Below are 23,491 nucleotides of genomic sequence, written 5' to 3' on the forward strand. Positions count from 1 at the left end.
GCCTCGGCACGACTGATCCTTGACGTACCACGCCACAGCCACATCACCCCCCACCTGAGAAACCTGCACTGGCTCCCCGTCAACAAAAGGATATCCTTCAAGCTCCTCACCCACGCACACAAGGCACTCCACAAGACCGGCCCAGCCTACCTCAACAGATGGCTCTCCTTCTACATCCCCAACCACCAGCTACGCTCCGCCGACGTCTCACTCGCCACCGTTCCGCGCATCTGAAGAACAACCACCTCTGGGAGATCCTTCTCCCACCTCGCCAAGACATGGAATACCCTCCCAGTGAGCCTACGACAGACCCAAGACCTGCAGACCTTCAGGAGGATACTCAAGACCTGGCTGCTCGATCAGTAGCGCCCGCCCCCCCAGCACCTTGAGACCCTCGCGGTTATGTAGTGCGCTTTACAAATGATTGATTGATTGATTCAACACTTCATGACACTCCATGCCACTTTAGGTCAGTCTACTCCACCCTATACCACTCCACTCTATGCCCCTTTACACTATGACACTCTACTTTACTCCACCCATGGCCAGTCCACGAAGGAATGAAGGCCGTCGCCGACAGGATGAAGATCAGCCGTCTGAAGCTGAACTCGGACAAGACGGAGGTCCTCATCCTCGGCTCCAAACCTTCAGCCTGGGACGACTCCTGGTGGCCGAAGGCACTGGGGGCAGCCCCGACACCCACCAACCACGCACGCAACGGAAACGCCTTCTACGCGGGAGCCCCGACCAAGCTCATCAAACGACTACAATGCATCCAAAACGCCTCGGCACGACTGATCCTCGACGTACCACGCCACAGCCACATCACCCCCCACCTGAGAAACCTGCACTGGCTCCCCGTCAACAAAAGGATATCCTTCAAGCTCCTCACCCACGCACACAAGGCACTCCACAAGACCGGCCCAGCCTACCTCAACAGATGGCTCTCCTTCTACATCCCCAACCACCAGCTACGCTCCGCCGACGTCTCACTCGCCACCGTTCCGCGCATCTGAAGAACAACCACCTCTGGGAGATCCTTCTCCCACCTCGCCAAGACATGGAATACCCTCCCAGTGAGCCTACGACAGACCCAAGACCTGCAGACCTTCAGGAGGATACTCAAGACCTGGCTGCTCGATCAGTAGCGCCCGCCCCCCCAGCACCTTGAGACCCTCGCGGTTATGTAGTGCGCTTTACAAATGATTGATTGATTGATTCAACACTTCATGACACTGCATGCCACTTTAGGTCAGTCTACTCCACCCTATACCACTCCACTCTATGCCCCTTTACACTATGACACTCTACTTTACTCCACCCATGGCCAGTCCACTCTACAGCACTCCACTCAGTGACACTCTACTCCACTCTATGTCACTATATGCCAATTCACACTAGGCCATGCCACTGCACGACAATTTATTACACTCTACGCCTGACACACTTCTCCACAACACTGTACTGCACTACTCAAAGACACTCCACTCTACTCCATACCGCAACCTAAATTTTGCAGTGACGTCACACCTCCATACTCCCCCCCCCCCCAAGTAAATTTCGATAGGTCAAACCTGCCAAAATTCTTCGAAGCGAAAATAGGCTGAAAACACTGGGACATGTTGATTTTGAAGGCATAACAGATTTTAGTGCTGTAAACAAGAAATGCCTACAAAAATGCTATCACAACTAGCGTGTAATACAAGCATGAGCAAATCAGTAGCTATCTAATAAATCACGTTCATATTTTTCATCTGCATAATGTCAACCTGCGTAGACGGCACACGAAAACCTACTCTCCGATTTGGCCTTTAAATATAAATACAGACATGTAAAGATATTGTTTATAAGCGTATTTATGTGTAAAAAGCAGAAAAAAACAAAGCCTCTTGGGTACCATAAAAACTAATATTAAGATACTGCGGTACATGTGTTTATTGTGTTTAGGTTGAGAAATGCAAACTTTTAGATTTCTCGTAGGTTTTTTCGCATGTTTATCCTTCCTCAGACATCAGAGAGCCTGCTGAAGTGCAAACACGAATGCTTGAATGGTTCAACACAGTATGGCGAAATATATGCCAACCTCTTGGGAAAAAGTGCTTTATCAGTGTGATTGCTAGCCTCGTGTTTTCCATTCCTCGTTATGTGTTGCTACTCGGCGCTGCTCTGCCTAAAGCTAGTTCCAGGTATCATGTTTTATAAACCTGAAAAGATAAAAGCCTGAATTAAAGTAGGTTAAAATAGCTCTGAAATGAACGCTTACAATTATTACCAGTGCACAAGCGTTGCCACTATCATTCACCGAGGTTCCATTTCATCTCGCAAGATCCTCGAGACAATTAAATATATAAAACATTAACACCCACCGCCCCGCCGCCCCCCAAAAAAACACCAGCCGACGTTACGAAACAACCATTTTAATTTGAGTAGAGGCACTGTTTTGTCCACTCTGGTACGCGAACATTGGTCTCTCCTCCCCCCACCAGTTGACAGCTCACGAGAGGAAAGCTTTACCATCTGATACCTTGTAATGGTCCCAGGCACGCACGCGGAACCTGCGTCACTTGAACGATACGTTAATTTTTTTCTTCCGTTATACACGTGTTCTAGATGGCAGAGATAGGCTGGGAAACCAGAATAAAGTTCAGCTTTAACGCGTCGGTTGGTGTTAAATGGCGGTGCATTCCTCTTATGTGGCAGACCAAAAACAATGCCAAGGATAAAGGCAGGCTCGGCTCTTTCTTATAAAACAAACACGAACAGAGGTTGCACAGCCCGCCCCTGCCCTTCCCTCAAAGTCGGAGGGGAGTGATGTGCCGCGGCAGAGTTTCAGGACATGCACTGAGTCCCCCGAGGGTTCTGAGGAGTCTCTAGGGTAATTTGTACTGCTGTTACTTGCAGTCGTTGTTGCCATAGGTAGAGCCCTTGTTTATTTCGGTCATTCCGATCATCCACCGCACGACGACTGAGGCTGAAACAAAAATTAGAAAAAAGCAAAGGTCACTTTTATGAAATCCCGAATGAAAAATGCGCATTGTACACTAACCGCCAGTCTGGCCCCACAGTAACACTAACTCGAGCCCCCCTACACATTTATCTTATTTATGCTCACCCATGACCATCCTCCTCACCCCATCCAATCCGCAACCCACAACCCACTTCTACGCACCTGCCACCATGTATGCCTCACTGCTGACACTAATACAGCATTTCTTTTTTTTAAATTTCAAATCGTTTTTTTTTAGAAAAAGAAATAAAAGGAAAAAGATAAGAAAGCGAAAAGAAAAATAAAGCATATAAATACATTGAATCATATAGTAAATTACATACATATTTCTAACAAAATCATACGTAATGAAAGCAGAATAATACATAATTACAGAAATACATGAAGATGTGTAGCACGGAATCCGGTCGCGATCATCAAATCAACAAATGCTACACAACGTATACAGTTGCATATACAATGGACCTATCCAGGGCCCCAGATCTACAGCGTCTATACATGTCCCACAATTCGGGTATCCTTTGGTAGTAATATCATGAGAGTGATGGTTTGTCCACGGAAACCGTGGTATGTTAACATGAACTTCACAGGCAAGCGTTTAGATTTACCTACAGTACCTACTGCGGATCAAATGAAAAGGAGGAAGCATCAAATGATTTCCATAGTTTTTTATGAGAAGCGCGCCATGGGAAGGAATGCTCCTCTTAAAAAAGATAGCCATTCTTGCCATATTTTGAACAACACTTCAGAGGCGTTCTTCCACTTACATAACACGACTTTGCATGCTAGAGTGAGTAGGTCAAGGAGCTGGTGATCGTTGTCATTGACCAGCTTCAGGTCTAGTACTCCTAGTAGGACATAGACAAACTCCCTCGCAGGCTTGATGTAAAAAATATGCTCTATGCACTCAAAAATTCTTTCCCAATATTTTCCCAAGGTGGGGTAATTGAAAAGCATATGGGCCAGGTCCCCTACCCCTGAACCACAATTCCAACATTTAGGGTTGTCTCTTAGGTGAAGTCTAAAAAGCTTATCTGGTGCCCAGTATGTTCTGTTAATTAACATGTATTTGGTTTGAAACAGTATAGGGGAGACCTTGTTCCTGAAGGCAGTAGTGTGAATTGTATCCCACTCAAAAGTCAGACCCGTTGCATTGGCTCTGTTTCCCATCTAGTCTCATTCCGTCTGTGAGTTTTTCGGGGTAGAGGGAGGAGAAGTTTATTTACCCTCGAGACAAAATGTCCCGCCACTCTGATATGTGTTATGTGGGTCCTAAACCATGGTTCAGAGGGTTTCAAGGAGCGAGTAGACAGGAGCGCTTTTATTTCAGGAAGTCATAAAAGTCTATTGGTGCGAGAAGGTGTGTGGCCTGGAGTGAGGAGAACGGTAGTGGGTTCAGCCCATCATAGAGGTTGCTCACCAGATTGATGCCTTTTTTAGACCAGTGTTCCCATTGGAGAGGTTCTCCGTTAATTTTTAGAGCAGGATTACGCCATAGTGCTATTAAGGTGGATTTTTTGAGTTTTAAGCCAGTGTTTTGGGATTGATCAAGTTTCAAAAGGGCCCGTCTTGTGTTCAATAAGATGTATTTCAAGTGGGGAAGATGTGTAAGGTCCATGGTGAGTAGAGCAGGGAGGGGAAGATTGCCAAGGATGGATCTTTCAATATCCAACCACAGTGGGGTGTAGGCCGGATCTTCGCTTAACCATTGGGCACCCTGCTTACATAGGAACGCAGTTTGGTAATGTCTGAAGTTAGGGAGGCCCAGGCCGCCTTTTTCTTTAGCTAATTGTAGCTTTTTCATTGATACCCAGGGCTTCTTCCCTTGCCATAAGAATGTACCAAATAGCTTATCTACCTTGTGTAAGAAGTCGTCTGAAAAGGTCATTGGTAACAAACTTGCTAAGTAATTTACCAGTGGGGTTACCATCATCTTCAGGGTTTCAGCCCTCCCCACCAGGATAAATATTTAGGAGACCCACCGTCGAGTAATTTGGAGATTTTCTTCAGGAGTATACTTTCGTTAATTCGTAATGTAGAGATTAAATCCCTGTCAAAATCCAACCCCAAGTATTTGAAGCAACCCGGCTGCCAAGTTAGGCCAGAGTCCCCCAGAATTTCCTTATTCCCTCGATTGTTCGATGCAAAATATTCTGTAATTTTAAATGAATAAAAATATAGTATATATATATATATATAAATATATAGTTTCAATCTACAGTTTACCAGTCAGTGGTCGAGAGAAAACATCTAATTTCTAGATCTAAAACTGACCATTCAAGGCGACCTGTTAAAAAGTTCCCTATTCCGAAAAGCAACAGCATGGAATAGCCTCCTTCACACACGTAGCTGTCACCTACGCTCCCTTGTAAGTAGTATCCCACTGGGAGAGCTTTTGCGTGCGAAGCGTAATTGCAGTACATTAGAGAGTTTCGCCAAAGAAAAACAGGTGATGACCGAGAGATTCCTTAAAAGAGGATACCCTCAATCGGTAATTAACAGAGCAATATTAGAAGTCAATGAAAGAACCAGAGCATCATTGCTGTTGGCGAACGATAACAGGAAAGAAAAGTCTGAACAAAACATTAGGTTTATTACAACTTATAACAGACAGGCCCAAGAGCTAAGAAACAGTTTGAAGAATATTGGCCAGTGTTACAGACAGACAAAGATCTAGCAGAAAATGTACAATCTTTTCCACAGATCACTTTCAAGTAAACTAAATCGCTTAAGGACACATTTTGTAGAGCCCTGGAGTTGCCTCCAGCAAAAATGTCAGAAATACAAGGGCATTTTATGTGCCGTTATTGCAAGGACTGTAAGCACAGTAGAAACTGCAAGGAATGCAAATTATCCCTGGACTGTAAACCATATCAGATTACCAAACACACATCTTGCAACACTGATTACGCAGTTTATGCTCTGTTCTGCCCGTGTCGGAAAGCTTACATTGGCAGTACAATCCATGAGGCTAAGAAAAGGGTGTTAGAACATCTCAGCGCCATCAAAAATGGAGGTAAGCAATATCCAATGGCACAGCATTTTCAGACCCATCACAGCCAGAATGGTAATCTTTTGAGCTTCTGTGTGTTAGATACAGTAAGAGTCAACGAATGGGGTGGTAACAGAGTACAAGATCTGCGACGGTTAGAATCTAGACTAATAATTCAGTACAGAACGCTAGTACCAGTAGGCCATAATTGCAATGAGGAACCTGCAGTACATCTAGGCTAAGTAGTCCGTTGCGAGTTGATTTGTTAGATTGGCCATTCAGTATCTATGTAGCATCATCAATTCCATCAATACTGTAGTATGATCAAACATTAGAATAGCAATTTATTGTTAGAATGCCGCTGTCTCATTACATTTTAATAATTTCACTGTGTAGTTCAGGTTAAGATGTGTTTTTATTTGGTATTAATGTCACTATTTTGTTAAATTGCAGATGATGTGATTGCAGCTAAGACGAAGAATGCAAGAATGTTATTATATCGGCAAGCCTCTGGAATGCCCACTAGGGCGGAATAGTTATTGTGGTGGTGACTAGCGCTTTGAGGCATGCTATGGATAATGGATAATGGTTGAACAGTAGATATCTGAAATATCATTGTTATTTATGAAGGCAGTAGCCTTTTTTCCATTGGGCGAATCGAGTTCAGCAAATACGAAAAAGTATCAGCAGGTTGGCCACATGGCCAATTTAGCTCATATAGTTTCTTTACAATGCCCACATGGGCAGAATTGGATAGTGGCTTGATTGTTGTTTTTACTCGAGCTCACTGTGTATGACATTGGAGAAATGCCTTGAATAATGGCCACTCGATAAAATCAGTCGGTTTTTTATTGCCGCTCCAATGAAGTGTAAAATTTGTAAACTGCAATTATGTTTCTTTTCTTTTTATGAATTGTCATTACATTTGTAATATTTTTTTATTTATTTTTTAGTCCTCATAGTGCAATTTTATGCTTTTTGGGAATACCGGGTTTCAGCCTCTGCAACTGGTATACCAGCACTGCCCCCAAATACGAGTGGGCAAGGGGAGTTTCCCAATCGATCCAATTTGCAGAGGAGTCCCCTTTGGAGCCCTGACATAAATAACTTTTCTGTTTTTTCGTTAGTGGGAGGAGATAGCCACCATTGACTACTCGATGAGTATTATACCCATCAACAGAAGTTTTCATCGCTTAATCATAGGATCATCGTTCCATCTCGACCACTAGTTAGGATTAAAATGACTTTTCCATATTTCCCAACATTTATTTCTGTTAGTATGCTTTCCCCTTTTATCTAGTTTGTTTATTTTCAAGACTGAATTCATCCATTCCCCAACCGTGGGTGGTACTGGACCGGCCACTTAATACATATCTCCCTTCTTGCGGGGAGAATCAAAACAAAAAACAGGTTTTCTTGCTCTTTTGTTAGTTTACCGACTCCTATATTGCTGTCAATCCCAAAAATTACAAGAGTGGTACTTACAGTTAGTTGCTGTTGAAGGATTGAGCTTAAGGTCTTACCCACTTTAGACCAGAACTCGTAGAGAGATGGGCACTCTTTAAAGGTATGGATGTCGTCTGCCTTCTCCTCTCCACATTTCGGACATTTCCTGATTTGGGCACCTTTAAATTTTGATAGTTTTTTAGGAGTCCAATAGGCCCTATGGATCGTGAAGATATGATTCCTTTTTAGAGCTGCTGACTTTAGTGTAGCCCAACATTTCTCGATTGATTTTAGCCACATCCCCTCGAGGTCTGGAATTTGTAGGTTCTTCCCCCAGATTAGTTCTGCGATCTGATCATTTTCATCTTCTGATGTTATTAGGGCCCAATACCATCTGGCTATCTCTTTCTTTATGGGTAGAACTTTCAGCATTTCTTTCTCTAGCTCTTCAGTGTCCTTTTCCAGATATGTAAGAGTATTTGCACAACTGGATAGCTGATAATATTTGAATTTAGAGATGGTAAAGTTTGTGATGGTTTGAAGATTCTCCCAAGTGATCAATGATGATCCAATTAGTATTTGGCCCCAGTGCTCGATGTTAGCTATTTTTAACGGGTTTGCCAAGCTATCTTTTAAGCAGTCCGGGGTGCCTGGGGAGTCATATATAAGTGCCATGGGGCTGTAGTATGAAATATTTAAAGTCCCTCTGATCTGAGCCCATACTCTGGCCGCGTCCTTCAGGACCTTCAATTTTATTATTTTTTAAAATTTTGAGTGGCCGAATTTGTATAAGAAATGGTCAATTTTCATAGTCATTGCTTGAAGGTATTCAGGGTAGTAATGGTGAACTCTTAACAGTGGTCTCATGTTTTTAATGAAAAAGGCTCTATAATATTCCCACAGGTCGGGGCTAGCTATCCCTCGGTGTTCTTTTCTTCTTTTGATTTTTTTCCACGATATTCTAGTTCCCTTGGACGCCCATATAAAGCTCGCAATTTCTCCCTGTAATTTTTTCAGTGAGTTCTTTTTAAATTCTAGGGGAATCGTGTTGAACAGGTATGTATATTTAGGTAATATAGTCATTTTTATAATGTTTGATCTGCCTATGAAGCTTAATGGGAGGCTAGTCCAGGTCTTTAAAAGTTTTCTTGTTTCGCCTGCCACTCTTTTTAGGTTTATCTGCGGTATTTTTTCCAGATCGTGTACTAGTGTGATTCCTAAATATTTAATTTCCTTCTTGATACTTGGGTTGGAAAGATTTGTATTCCATATCATAATTTCAGTCTTGGAGTGATTAATTAAATAACCTGAGACTTTCCCAAAGTTCTCTAGAGTGGTTTTGATTTCAGATATGGAGGACTGGTAGTCGTTGGTGAAGAGCATTAAGTCGTCGGCATATAGGGCCACTTTTTTGGTCCATTCGTGATGTTTGAATGGGAGTATTTTTTCGTTTCCCCTAAACAAATTTGCCAAAGGCTCAATGTACAAGTTAAAAAGTAGGGGCGAGAGTGGACAACCTTGCCTGGTACCTCTTTCAATTTGTATATTATCGGTTTAACACCCATTCACCAGAATTTTTTATCTCGGGGTTCTATAGATCTCATTCACTGTATGCAAAAAGGATTCGCCCAGATTATTCCTTCTCATATCCTTATTTAGAAAGACCCAGTTCACCCGGTCAAACGCATTTGCGGTGTCGAAGGTAAGAATTGTAAGAGGGGATTTTTTGGAGGTAGCTAAGTCTTTTGCCCAAAATAACTCGTGAGTCAGATCTTGAAGTTGTCTTCCTCTAGTAAAGCCCTTCTGGTCAGTATGAATCAATTGGGTCATCACTTTCCCTAGCTTTTTTGCCATGATTTTTGTGCAGATCTTATAATCACAATTAAGCAGTGAAATTGGCCGATATGATTCACACAGTGTTGGGTTTTTTCCGGGTTTTAGAATTATAGTTATGATGGCATCATTCCAAGAATCTGGGATCTTTTCGTGTTGTTTATACACCGAATTGAGTAGATCTGTGATTTGTGGCAACAGCGTTTCTCTAAGCGCCATGTATAGCTCGTTCGGAAGAGCATCTGGGCCCGCCGCCTTTCTTTTTTTCAGACTCTTTATTGTTTCTTCTACTTCCTCTTTAGAGAATTCTTCATTTAGGACTGTTTTCTCCTCCTCTGTTAGGGCAAGGGTAGGTAAAGTGTTCAAATAGCCTTCTATTTGTAATATTGTGCAATTTAATGTATTACAAGTCTGAGTGGGATAACTCTGAATATGGAAGTCTGTTTTCACTGTGGTGAAGTCACATGTGTATTTAAATGTAACTTTGTAACTGACAGTACTCGTGAACAAGGAAATGTTTTTCCCCCCGAAAAACCAGTGTCAATTTTCGTAAAGGAGAACGGCGTTGGTATGTATATATATATATATATACACACACACACATATACATATATATATATATATATATATATATATATATATATATATATATATATATATATATATTAGCTACTGGGACTCCACAAACAGCAGTGTTTAAAAAAACATAATTCCTTTAAATGATGTGACAACACCTTAAATTATTTCCAATGATTCTCGATAATAAGATTAGCATAGATTACATATTTTAGCCAAGGGGCAAGTGCTCTAGCTAGCTTCACAATCTGATCTCAGCTTCACCATCTAAGCTAATCTGTCCATAAGCATGACGAAACCTTTGCATTATCAAAACATAAGAACACACTGTCCAACTCAATCATGAACCTCTCTAATCAGCATCTTCCCCATTAAAGTTAAACCAGACCTAAACATTCAAATAGCCAGCAACTGTTCATTGTGTGCTGAACGATGCAAACAGTAGCTGCAAAATCCTTCCAAATTGCAAACAACTATGCCAAAAAAAGATTTTATTTCACTAAAGCCTTCCTCACCTATTGACTAACACACAAAACATTTCTATTGTATTACACACAGCTAATTGCTTTAGTACCCTGAGTGTTATATTGTTATTCAAATAGGAAAATGCAGTCTATTTCATGACAATCAAAGCAAAGCAAGGAACATACGAAAAACACAGCTCATAACATTTTTATTATTGTCCAGCATTGCCTTCTCAGGGTTTTAGTTACAGTTTCAAACTATTACGACGTCAGCCTTTCACTTTATTATATGATCATAATCTCTCAAGTTATTAGAGCAGACACCAACACCTCAATAGCACAGCAGTGCACAAATATAACATTCAGTTTTACGTTTTTTGACATCTGTGCCTGATGCAAAAAAGCAATTGTCAGAACCCCTTTCAGAGGGCCACGGGGCAAGCAGGAGCTACTGGGCCCAACCATAGGGGTTGAGGCCTTTTTCTCCTGATGTCCCAGGGCCTGACCAATTATTGGTGTTGAGCAAATCGGGGCAAATACCCCTTTAGCACTTGATTAGAAGTGGTAGCTCGGGTCGAGGCAGTCCGTGTCTTCCCGGGGAGGGGAGGTAAATGGGGGTAGCGAAGTAAAAACAGGCTCACAACTCAAAATATGTTCAACAGCAGCAATAAATGATTGCCCTGTCAAATCTTGCTTTTATGGAAAAAGTATTTGTATATGAACACAAAGTGAAATACACCATACACAAATAATACACAAAGATCTCCTGAGGTCAGTAATTCGGTGTTAGATGGACAGCTCCCTGGTGCTACTTCCCTCTTTATTAGTAGTGGTTATGCTTCAATCACTATAGGCTACATTCAGGTCCCAAAAGCAGTCTAGGCCTTAGAGTCCCACTCTGACTCTTCCAAAGTCAAAAGTGTTCCAGCGTCTGTAAAGCTATGAGGCAGAACAAGTTCCCCATGGCCCTACAGCACTGCGATTAGTCTTACCTGCTTCTGCTGGTGTTGCTCTACCAGTGTTCCCAGCAGCGTTTCACACTCGGAAGTCATGGAGGTCTGCAGAAACTGCTGGCAGTGAGCAGCACTCTTGGCTTTGCATGGGCTGCCGCTGGTTGTTCGCAGTGCTCCCTCTGGAGTTGCAGTAAATTCCTTTGATCCTCTCGCAGGTAAGGGGTGATTGCATGGGTTCTGATGCTTCAGTCGGGGCACGGGCACTCGCAGGTCACCACAGTGGCTTTCCCCTGCAGCACCAGCAAAACCAGGGTCATGATCCTTGCTCTTCAGAGCGGCCATAACTTTACATTGCACACGGACTATGGCCCGATTGGCACAACAGTAATTTTCTCTTCATGGAGACCCCCCCTTTACGGGGTTGCCGACTTTACTCCGCCCATGGGCTACGGCTTGATCAGCATGCAGTAATGCACCTTTCATGGCAGCCCACTCAGGTGTACGAGGTTCTCGACTTTACTCCGCACAGGGGCTATCTAACAATCGAGTAGTCAGTGATGCTCTTCACGTATGCCCTCTGGCATATGGGATGTCGAATTGTACCTGAACAGGACCTTATCGGTGCAACAGGTAACGTCATGGAGGCTTCATCTAGAATAGGGGGTCGCTGACTTGAGTCTACACACAAGCGATGGACTGATTAGTGCAGCAGCTGCTTTCTCACACCTCGCTGAGTAGATCCACCCGCCAGGATCCCCAATGGACCTCGCTCTCTCCAAGCGCTCTCCTCTATGGCAGGGCACACTGTTCTTAGCAAGTAGGCAGGCACTGGTTCTCCTAGTTCTAAGGTAGGTGGTCTCGATTGGCATGGATGATGTCCCCTCACCCAGCTGGGAGACAGGTAAACATTATCGCCCATTCTTAGTCACCGGTTGAAGTCTAGCAGAGCTTCTCCTCCTTGACATACAGTCAGACTGGCTGCTTTACAGCTGAAAATTCTGGGGGCCTCGAGCTCCTCTTCTTATAGTCCATTCCCAAGCACCAAATGTGATTTAGGGTCAGATTCTTGGAAGTTGTGCTGGTAATCTACATAATTTAAAGTGCCTACTCCTCTGTTCTACCCTTCTTCCAGAAAGCAGTCTGTCAAAGCAGAAGCAACTCTAAATCTGACAGCACCACAACACAGACAAGGGGAGTAGCTTGAGGTTCACACTTGGATGTTAGCCACAGTGATACGCACATGAAACGGTTACCCCAGGCCCGTAGCCCTACACCTTATGATTCCCTTATCATCCCTATCTGCTTCCTAAGATATGCAGAGGCCTCTTTCAAGTGACCTCTCTTAGAATCAAAGAGTAACCTTTGAAGTGTACTGAAGAGTCTGGCTCTTCTTTCCTTCAGTGTGTCCCACCCATTACCTAGGTATGTAGCAATCCACAAATCTGCTTGAGGAGAATCCTCTACCTCCTCGTGCTTTTTCAGTCAACCTGGGTTCGCCTCAAAATGAAACCTAGAATCTTCCATGTATTGTACCACTCACAGACATGCATACACACAGCACACATATGAAACCACACACGCATTGCGAAACACTACATATTAACTTGATGTAAGCCTCGGGTGAAGCACACAGCAGCGGAACTTTATTTATTGGACCTGTAGTCCTGACTCCAGTGACACAAGTTAAAAGGCCTCTTCAATTTTACAGATCACTACCAATAAGCTATCACCACTGTGCTCATGCTGCTTAACTCCTGGTAAAGGCAGAAGTAGCCTTTCACCACTATGAGGGTAGCGCTTTGGGCGTCCCATCGTTCCAACAAGACCCCAATCCGTGAGTTAGACCTATATCATGGCGCATACGTTCGATCTGTGTGAGTCCATGACTTCAAAAATCAGCACCAGGGATCCAGATATCATTGCAGCTGGGTCACACAGGTCTGGGGTTCGCGCTCAGAAGTTTTTGATGATTGTGTAACAACAATGCGTCTCTAATTAATATCGCCATACGTTAAGAACAAGTGAGTTTTTGTGCTAGGGTAGGTAAGTGATTAAGATTGCACCCTAGCACAAAAATGCACTTGTTCTTAGCGTATGGCGATATTCATTAGAGAAGCGTTGTTGTTACAGAATCGTCAAAAATTTCCGAGCACGAATGCGCGATTGAGGCAATATTGTGGTTGAAAGATAGTACCGGCTCAGGTACGTGCTTATCGCTTTGTGACTCCGCAGTTCCTAATACCGGCAGCGTGACTGTCTGTCCACATGAGCCAATTTAACAACACAGTGTTTCTTTCACTTTTTACCTAATTAGCAGCCGTGATTGGTATAACGAAAAGTGAATCTCACAGACAAGACTAACATACTGCAATCCGTGCAGGTACGCATTAGAAAGGGCATTTAACCCTTTCGCTGCTGATGACGAGCTCAGCTCGTCATCACCCACGGGTGTCGTGTGCTGATGACGAGCTGAGCTCGTCATGGTGCCAGCCAAATGGCAATTTGCAGCACAGCGCAAAAATCCCTGCAGCAGCCATGTGGTTAACTAGGGATGTGATTTAAGCGAGTATCTAAGATACAAAGTATTGACATTACATTCTTGCCTAAACAGGAATTGATACAAACTCCCTCCACGCCCCCTCGAGAACCTCATGGATGGTGAAAGCAATTTCCATCTGGTAATTTCCTCTTTTGTAAACAAAACTGACAGGAGTACTTATTGCAGTTTTAAATGGAGAATGGGCTAGTCTATAAATCACCCAAAATCTGTTCTTGCATTTTTTTTTGATTACACCAGTTATCATAACTAAAAAAGCCCTGATGAAAGCCCCTTGACTGTCTGCTTGGGACTTGAAATGTGTCGGCAGATAATAACATTGAGGAACTTTGAATCTCTCTTATGCACTGCTTGACGGGAAATGAAATAAAAATTGTCCCCTGTTTTTGCATAAATTGTTCCCTTTGTTTAGGCATACCCCGTAGCTCTGATGAAATAATTTTTTAGATGAATTGATTGCTTAAGGGTTTGCTGTACTGGTAAATGTAAAATGGTGTAAGAAAATGTTATTTGTTTTACATAGTTATGTCACATCTCCAGTGCTTTTCTTTTGTAAATTTGTGTTATTGTTTTGATTCAATGTTTGTGATTGTATAATGTTTCTGGAATGAATAAGTGTTGACTTTTCACAAACTTAATGAATTTCTCATAAAAATAGTGAAAATATCTATAAATTTAAAAGGTTAAACAAAAAAACAGATCAAACCGAAAGGAGTTTGTTTGATCCTTATTTTAAATAGATAGCTTTAAAGCTGAGAAGGGGTCAGGTCTTACCCCTTTGCTAATAATTTGTACGGCCCTACCTGACCCTGTTCCATTGGGCCTAACCTCCTTAATATTTCTACTTTTAGAAAGTGGACATTTCTCTGCACTTACTGCTTAGTGTGCCTGACAGCCTGTCTCCATAGCACATCTGGGGTAGGTGACAGCTACATTTTGTGCATTCCCTCTAGACAGCTACAACACGGGAAGGATAGGTGCGTCTAAGTACCCATCTCCATTCTGATGGACTTGCCTAGGCAGGATGGAAGTGAGGGGTTAGCATTTCACTTGAATAGGTTGTGTCCTGTCCTCACACAAATAACTGATTACCCCCTCACTGATAGCCTGACAGACAAGACTGGATTGAAAGGGATCCTTGTGCACTTCAGAGAGCTGCACTGAAGTCACCCCCTACATCAAAGGCACTTTTGGGTATAAACATTGGGTCTCTGACCCCCCTAAATCTGATACTTCTGAATCTCGAATTGAACCTCTGTCTGAAGGACTGCTGTGCTGCTTAAAGGACTAAACTGGACTATTTCAGAAGAACTGCTTTTCTGCTTGCTGACGTACTGTTTGCTGCTCCCTGACTCTGCTGAAAGAGAGCTGGACTCTGCCTGTTTTCTGAAGTCTCAGGGAGACAAAAGACTTCCTGTAATTCTGCTGTTACTGCTGGACTCTGCTTTCTGTGAGTCCTACCCTTGCCTGAGGTGCCCTCTCCAAGTTCTGGACCTGAGATGTGGGTTCTGCAGCTGTTTTTCAACAAAGCTGACGCATCGTCACATTTGCACCGATCAGAACCGGCTTTCGACACCGATGCTGTTCTACGAGAGCAGTTCTACAGCTTGCACTGCCTGACTACGATGCTCTGAGTGGCTTAACGACGATGCATTGCCTTCACCTCAGCGAAGCTCGGCGATGACGCAGGAACCCGACTGCGTGGAAAAGATTGATGCATCGTGCCCTCATCATTAACCCTCTGCTCAATCCAAGGTACTTTTTCAGCAGGCCCTGCGTGGGTCCTGTAGCCAGCCTGCCCTCCACCGCAGTAGGCCTTAACTTACAATTTGCACCAGTCACTCGCGACCTCAGGTAACTTTTGACTGCTAGTGACTTCTAAGCACTATGTTTATATTTAATATTAACACATTCATATCTCTACTTCTACTGATTGGATTTGTGTTGTTTTGGTCTTGTACTTGAATAAATATATTGCCTATTTTTCTAAACCTGTCTGGAATCTTTTTGTGGAGTATTTATTGGTTCTCTTTGTGTTTGTGTTGCACAAATACTTTACACAATGCCTCTTTAGATAAGCCTGACCGCTCGGTGCAGAGCTGCTAGTGGGATAGCACAGGTTATCTTTTAGTGTGTATCTTGCTTACCCTGACTAGAATGTTTCCTGCCTTGCCTGGGTGCCAGACAGAAATCCCAGTTCTAACATTGATAATCCATGGAGCGTTTCGTAACATAGCAAATCACAAAAATACACATCATCAAGAGTCGCTCATAAGGTATAATCACAAAATTGCACACTGGAGGCCTCACACAAAAGCAGAGCGGACACCACATATTGAAATTTATTGCCATCTTGAGAACAGCAAAGAAAGCCCAGTGAGATTTCAGGTGAGAGGAGAAATCAGAAGAAGTCCCCCAAACAGGAGTTAAACATTTTGATGAATGAGGTAATAAAAGACAATGTGAAACTATCTGCAAGAGTGCTCTGAAAGCAACAAATGGGTGGTTTTGCCTTCAAAGATGGGAAACACCTTGTAATCATGTGCTTGTCTTGATGTCAGACATCCGGTACTACACTGCTCAATCCCGCTCCCATCGTCGCCCAACATTATTGCACTTGATTTGCTGTACTGTGAAGAGTCAGCAGATACTTCCGGATTGAACATACGCCTCAAATGATCGGAGATAGAAGACAAGAGATGGTAGAGCCACAAGATCGCTGAGGCTGTGGCCGGCTTGGGATGAGGTGAGAGCGCTCCACACTGATGGGACTGTGGAGATGGAGTGATTGGGCAATAATCCCCTACTTTTCACCTTGCTCCCTGCACGATTACAGCACACCCTAATGGGTTCTGTTCAGCCAACAGCAGGCTGGTGATGTCACAATTAATGCAAGCAAGCCTGTGAAACTGTAGTGTAGTTGCCAGGGCAGGCTGGTGAGAAGAATTATGAAATGCGGGGGCCTACGCGGTACATGGAAGAAGAGTGTGCCTGCATCCTGCACAAAGCAGCTTCAGCATTATAAGGCAACACTACAAACCATAGAAACTGCTCAAGCAAAATGACGGTGAAATGCCAGACTAAACAATAAAAGAATCTGGCACAAGGATCTGCGGCCCAGAACAATGACAACACTGAGAGCCCATGCTAAGCCTTAAAACCTGTTAAGTAAAAAGGGAGGGACGCGTGGGTAAAGACAGCAGCACCCACCAACAACCATTAAGCCCCCATATCATCTGTGACAGTCTTCACCCTGCAAACAGACCAGAAATGAAGTTGTAGAGCAGTGGAAATGGGCGTTTGTTGTCACAACCTGGGATTTGGAGGTGAAGTCACTTGTGGGACTGAGACCATGATACTCCACTAGAGATGAGCCATGGTGTATCACAAATCAAACTACATCCCCAATTAGGGGGAAGATTGACTAATTGCACAAAATGTCTTCCAGCCGACGTCCCATGCGGGATCAGCTTTGGCCATCTTCCAAGTGCCACAGTACACAATGATTCCGCAACTTCCACGGATGTCATACTCTTAGCAATTCAGGAATCCGGAACTACGCTTGAAAATAAAACTGGTGAAGTTGGGCTTGATGTGACACTACTGCACCAAGACCACTGATATTCTGTTGATAATGGAAGCAGAGGGTGGAATTTCAAAACAGGAGCCTCTACAGTCGCGGCACACAAAAGTTTCAAAAGTCACCACAACCACCAAAACACTTGCCAAAAGATTGGAAGGCGCTGAAGGCAGTGCAAAGCGTACCAACTTGGTTTCTTTAGATTCACAGAGGGAGCAGAGTACCTAAGGCTGGAGGTATTTCTTGAAAGCTATCAGAAGGGGATTGTGACACCTGATAACCTGTCACAAAGTTTTATTAATGCTCAACCCACCAGGCCTTGACCCAAAGACCACCACCAGGTGCTATGACAAGAGCCATGATATCGAAGATCTTAAACAAGGACAGAGAAGAGATTCTTAAAACAGTGCGAACTCTAACCACAATTCAATATAAATTCCACACTACACAAAACCAGTGCGGCTACAAAGGAAAACCTTCAAGTCAGTCAAAGTCAAACTATTAGCAATTAACCTTAAATACATGCTCCTTTACCCTGACAAGTTGAAAGTCATTTTCCAATCAAAAACTTTCTTTTTTGAGACAAAGGTGGTTTAGGAGTGGGTGGAGGATGAGAAAAAGGGTCAAGCGTTGTAGAGAAGGACAGGGACTCCACCTTTAGGCAATGCAATTTCTCATTTTCGAACTCGGGACCTTTGAAGGGCGACGTCCACACAGCATGAGTCAGAACTGAACGAGGGGTGGCTACCATTGCTTAGAGGCGCTTCTCAGATAACAGTGGCTTAGATGGCTCCACCCTGACTTTCAGGCAACACATGCTATTAGAGTGACTTAGAAGGTGCAGTCTCACTGTATGTATGTTTCTCAACAACAGAGTGGATGAGAGAGGTAGGAGACAGAAAAGAGTTAAACATACTCCACTAGCATAAATATACTTGTGACATTAGTTGATGCAGAAGACGTGCTGAGATGGTAACAGACCTCAACCATCAAATTTATAAAAGCATCAAGCCAAATGAGACATAAGATAAATTTGAAGTTGCATTTATTGTTAATGGCTATTTAAGGGATAACTGTTGGAGACCTGGTGAAGTACACATCCTTTTGCTTCTCTGTGGTACTGGGGTTAACATCCTCACCTAATGATTCTTGACAGAATACTTCAGTTCTGTTTGTTTAAATCTTTTTTTTGAACAGTGTGAGGTAGACACACATAGAAAACATTTCAGTGAACAACTTTTATCCATGATTACTTCTTCTAGTCCATAAATCAATATAATTCCATTAAATACATCAATGAATAAATAGCATCTACAATTCAATTCTCAAATTACCCATGACTACAGTATCAATAGCGCACATTAAAGTGCTAAGTCACAGCTAAAATATTTTGTAGTGAAACAACTGAATAAGGAAAATATAGAGAGTGGAGTTAGACAAGGTTGTGTCCTCGCTCCCTTCCTGTTTACTCTGTATATTAACCCCTTCCATGCTGATGACGAACCCCAGCCGTCATGCACTACGGTGCTCGTGTGCTGATGACGGCTGGGGTTTGTCACGGCCCACCCCTGTTCGTGTTGTTTACAGCACACCAGGGGAATCGCGGCCGCATGGAAGGGGTTAACAGTTTTGGTTACTGAAGAACTGTAGTGATCTCCCAAAAATTGCCTGATCGACTTGACCCTTTTTGCAGGGTCCTCCCTAAACTTCTTGCCTTTCTCCTAGCTTTTTTTCTGACATGGTGTTGGTGGTTTTAGGCCTCTGCGCACTTTAGCACTGCTGTCCAGTGTAAAGAGTGTGTGCTCTCTGTGATAAATATGGTAAGATTGGTCTACACCTGTTTGGCCTATTTAATTACCGGTCAGTCTCTTGTAAAGTGGTATCCCATATACCTAGGGCTGGTAAATTAAATGCTACTGGTGGGCTTGCAGAACTGATTGCGCCACCCACCAAAGTAGCGTGTCTAACCTAGCCCAGGCCTCTGCCATTGCAGGGCCTGCACGCGCAGTGTCACTGCCGCTGTGACGTGGCACCTAAAGTGTGCGCCATGTCCGTGACCCCCCTTTTACTACATGTAAGTCACCCCCAAGGTGGGCCCTAGCTAGCCCTATGGGCAGGGTGCATTGTAGTTAAAAGATAGGACATGTACCTTAAGTGTGTGACATGTCCTGGTAGTGCCAAACAGCCATTTTGGTTTCTCACTACTTTGGGGCTGCCCTCCCATAGGAATGCATTGGGGATTCCCTGATAAGAGTTTCAGTTGTAATTCCTGATATGAGAAGCGCATCATGGTCAAGTTTGGAATTGTGATAATAAATGCTACGTAATGGCGTGCGCAGATTTATTATAACTATTTTAGAAATGCCACTTTTAGAAGTTGGCATTTCTGTGCTATGCGCCTGCCTGCCTGATGTGAATTGCATGTCTGGCTTTTGAGTGACAGGGGCGGGTGAGGTGTGTGTGGCTCTAGGAGGGGCAGGGTGAGTAAGCGCTAGGCTGAATGGGACATCTGCATTTGGAGTGGTGGGAGGAGAAGTCCCTGGTCCCTGAATAGGATTGTGCCTGCTCTAGTGAATGCTGGCTCCGCCCCCTGTGGTGTGTCTGATGGCTGAGTCCCCATCTCCCAAAGAAGGGTGTAAACACTGTAAACAGAGTGCTCCAGAAATAGTTCTAGCTGGTCCCCCCAAGCCGTGTGCTCTGCAGACAAAGGAAAATGTGGTATAAATGTAGGGGCTGTGATCCATGTTCTTGTGCTGTTCCTGGACCCTTGGGGGCTTGCTGCTGTTGGGGCCCAGAAGGAACTGTCATGGGGGCTAGCCTCCCTGCTGGAGGGCCCTGTGTGCTGGCCTCCCTGGGTCCAGCTGTGCCCCTTGATCCCTAAGGACTTTTCCTGCTGGAGCTGTGGCTCCTTGCGCCTTGTGAGCGCTTTTCTTTTGCTCCCAGGAGAGAGGTGCCTGTTTTTCTGCAGCTGCAGTGCAGTGTAAGTTTCCTGGAGGGAACCCCAGCCTGAGGGGTTCCCCCGTGCCTGGGGACAGAGCGGGAGCCCCCCTCCCGTATTTCTGCTGAGGCGTGAGACCACCCCGCCTTTATGGTTCTCGAGGCGGGAGCCTACCCCGCATGGTAGTGTTCACAAAGAACGGGAGCCTACCCCGCTTTTGTATTTATTTAATACAGGTGCCCACCCCGCGTCTGCCTTGAGTCTGATGGGTTCCCACCCCGGCTTGCGACAAGAGAAGGAAGAGAAACAGCCGCCGCGATTCACGGCGACCAGGAAGCCAGGCACATCCGCCTGACTGTGGGTGGGGCCTGCTGGTAAGCGCAAGAGCCTTGGAGGCTTCATTTCCACCCCCCTTCGCTCCTGTGGCTGCAGGAGAGCCGCCTGAAGGGAGGAGAGGGGCTGCAGCTGATCAGCAGGGTTCCCGTGGTAAAGGGAGAGCCCCACGTGTTGCTGCACCGGCCCAGAAGAGGACATCCAGGCAGGAGCCTACCTCGCCTGCATGTCACCGGTAACCCGAGGAGAAGGAGTCCTGTGCAGCCGTCTCCCCGGTATATACAAGGAAGGAGAAGGAGCCTCCTCCCCCGGGTCCTGGAGCAGAAGAGAGTAGTACCTGAGCCGCTCCGGTGAGTTTGGCTTTACGTTGCCTATTGTGGGTGCCTCCCCCCTGCCAAAAGGGGCACCAGAAGGGCCCAGTGACGTGGGGGCTATCTGAGGCACATTGTCGGTGCCTGAGTGGTCCTGCAGGAGAGCGGCTCACTCCAACGTTGGGGCACGTTTTGTTTTAAGGGTCCCAGTGTGGGACTCCAGAGAGGTCGAGTTGGGAGCCTGGTGGGAGTGTGTGTCAGGGCACATTGTCAGTGGCCTCCCCCTGTGGTCGCTCCTGAGGCACAGTGGTGCCAGTCTCGCCTACATTCCCGTGACAGCTGCCCCGCTTGACAGTGGGCAGCTGCAATGTTGCACATCTTGATTTGAAGAGTCCCTGTGGGGGCACTCAAGGCCAGGAGCGCCAGTAGCGGGCAACTGCAACATCAGGGGCAAGTTCTTTGAGAGAGAGGAAGGGGTGAGTTGCACCCATGCTCCAGTGCATTACACACTTTTACTTTGCTGAACTGGCAGCCAGAGGGCCAGTAGCCGGTCCTGTAGGAGCCCTGACTTTCTGGACAGAGGGCATTTGAGCCCCGGTGTAAGGACAGTTGGCCTGGGGTCATTTGCATTAGTGGTATCTGTGTGTACTGGAAGGGCGCCAAGCCATAAGGATTGCATAATGTGGTCATGCTTATGAGGTCGGCACATAATGTAATTTATGCCTAATGTGAGGTATATGCCAAATGTGATTTATGCGCCCTGAGTTATGCCTAATGTGATTTATGCTTGTGATGCCTATGACATATTGTGTTTATGTTTAGGATGTTTCTGCAGAATGTATTTATGCTGGTGAAGCCTAGTGTGGCCTAGTGTGTAATGTGTTTATGCTAAGGAGGTTTGGGCCTAATGTGATTTATTGCCTAATGTTCGGTTATGATATTTCAGGATGGTGCCTAATGCTAATGTGATAATGCTTAGGTCATTATGGAACCAGTAGTTACTGGTTGTGTTTTACATTTACTTACCTGCTCTGATGGTTCTGACCGTGGCCCCATTGGCCTGGTCCTGTATATAATCCCCTGTGAATATTGCCAGTTGGCACAAAGTAAATGTGTAATCACGTTTCTAATGTGTTTATGATAATACAAAGGCTATTTTTGATATAACCTTGGGTGGAGTTTCTTTTGTGGTGTGCCTAGTGTGTTGCTGTTGTGTGTATGTGTGTGTTGCGCAAACGCTTTACACTTTGCCTCTGGAATAAGCATGACTCTCTTGCTAAGCTACCAAGGTGGTGAGCAGGGGTTATCTTCAGCGTGTAACTCCCTTGCCCTGACTCGAGTGGTGGTTTCTGCCTTGCTTGGACGCAAGCCCTAGCCAACCAGAAATCCCATTTCTAACATTGCTGATCGTCTGATTCCGGTCCTTCTCTATGCGGACGATACTGTACTTATGGCCCGTACTCCTCAACGGTGGTTGCTCACCTGCTTCCTCAACTATATGCAAGTCTGGGCCTATTTGTTAACTTAAGTAAAACGTACGTAATGAAATGTGGAAAGAGACCGGTGAAGCGTCTAGACCTCCTGATCAGCAGCACAAAGATTAATTTTACTTCTTTATTTTCCTGTATCAAGGACTAAGCAACAGCCATGGCAATACAAAGAAAACACTGGGCATATTTTGCTAATGTACTAAGGTTACGTGAAAACCTAAATAATACTAAAGTTGCCTCAGGTCTAATTGAGGTCCTGATAATTTTACTTAGCTCTTGAAACGTCTGTACCCAGATACCTCAGTTCTTGAAGTATGGGAGGGATGAGAACATTCAAGTTAGGGGCTTTCTATACCTAGTTTTCAGCAGTGTCCTTTATCAGGCCTTCTTTGATGTCATATCGGCAATATCCCCAACACTTGTTCAACACACCACTGTGACTGACATGGCACAAACCTATGACCCCGCACACTTCTCATGTAAAGTCAATGCAACGTGGGATATAATTAAAAGATGAGCAGTTGTCAAAATGGCAAATCACTATAAGTCAGAATTCCAGATGCTCCAGGAGGTGCATCTGATGGGAAACAAATGCATTTTTTAATCCAGGAAGGATACCAGAGACTCTTTAATTCGGGATTCGCATGAGGGAGGTTACCATATTACTGATGCAACATTTCCCATTACTTATCTAATTATATCAGGCACAATATACAAATCCTTGACAATGCTTTTAAATGTCCATGTTCCTCCATCCATTGTTCCAGTATTCCGACGGCTGCTAGGGTCTATCTAAATGGAGACATCTCCTAGTTTGATTCCTTTTGGCAGGAGAATTTCAATAAGCTGGTGGATATATAAATAGACAAACAGGATTCCTCACACAGCAGAGGTGCAAACAGAATCCTTTCCCACTTCTGCAGAAAATACCCAACAAAATGAATAAGCAGGGTACAGCACTGATAAAACTCTAAGGGCAAGCCAAAGATGAAGCATCAGAAGATGCCTTCC

At 44.5% G+C, this 23,491-nt stretch overlaps 1 protein-coding gene across 1 annotated transcript in view; it reads right to left on the bottom strand.

The window, feature by feature from the left end:
• Positions 1-2,401: 2,401 nt before the first annotated feature.
• AGPAT4 (1-acylglycerol-3-phosphate O-acyltransferase 4) overlaps positions 2,402-23,491 on the bottom strand; it is a 371,388-nt gene continuing 350,298 nt past the window's right edge. The window contains exon 9 of the mRNA XM_086927247.1: positions 2,402-2,971. Coding sequence (XP_086783373.1) covers positions 2,892-2,971 — 80 coding nt within the window. The 3' untranslated portion in view covers positions 2,402-2,891. The remainder of the gene's footprint in view (positions 2,972-23,491) is intronic.

This window comes from Lissotriton vulgaris, chromosome 6 (genome assembly GCF_964263255.1).
Source record: "Lissotriton vulgaris chromosome 6, aLisVul1.2, whole genome shotgun sequence".
NCBI lineage: Eukaryota > Metazoa > Chordata > Amphibia > Caudata > Salamandridae > Lissotriton > Lissotriton vulgaris.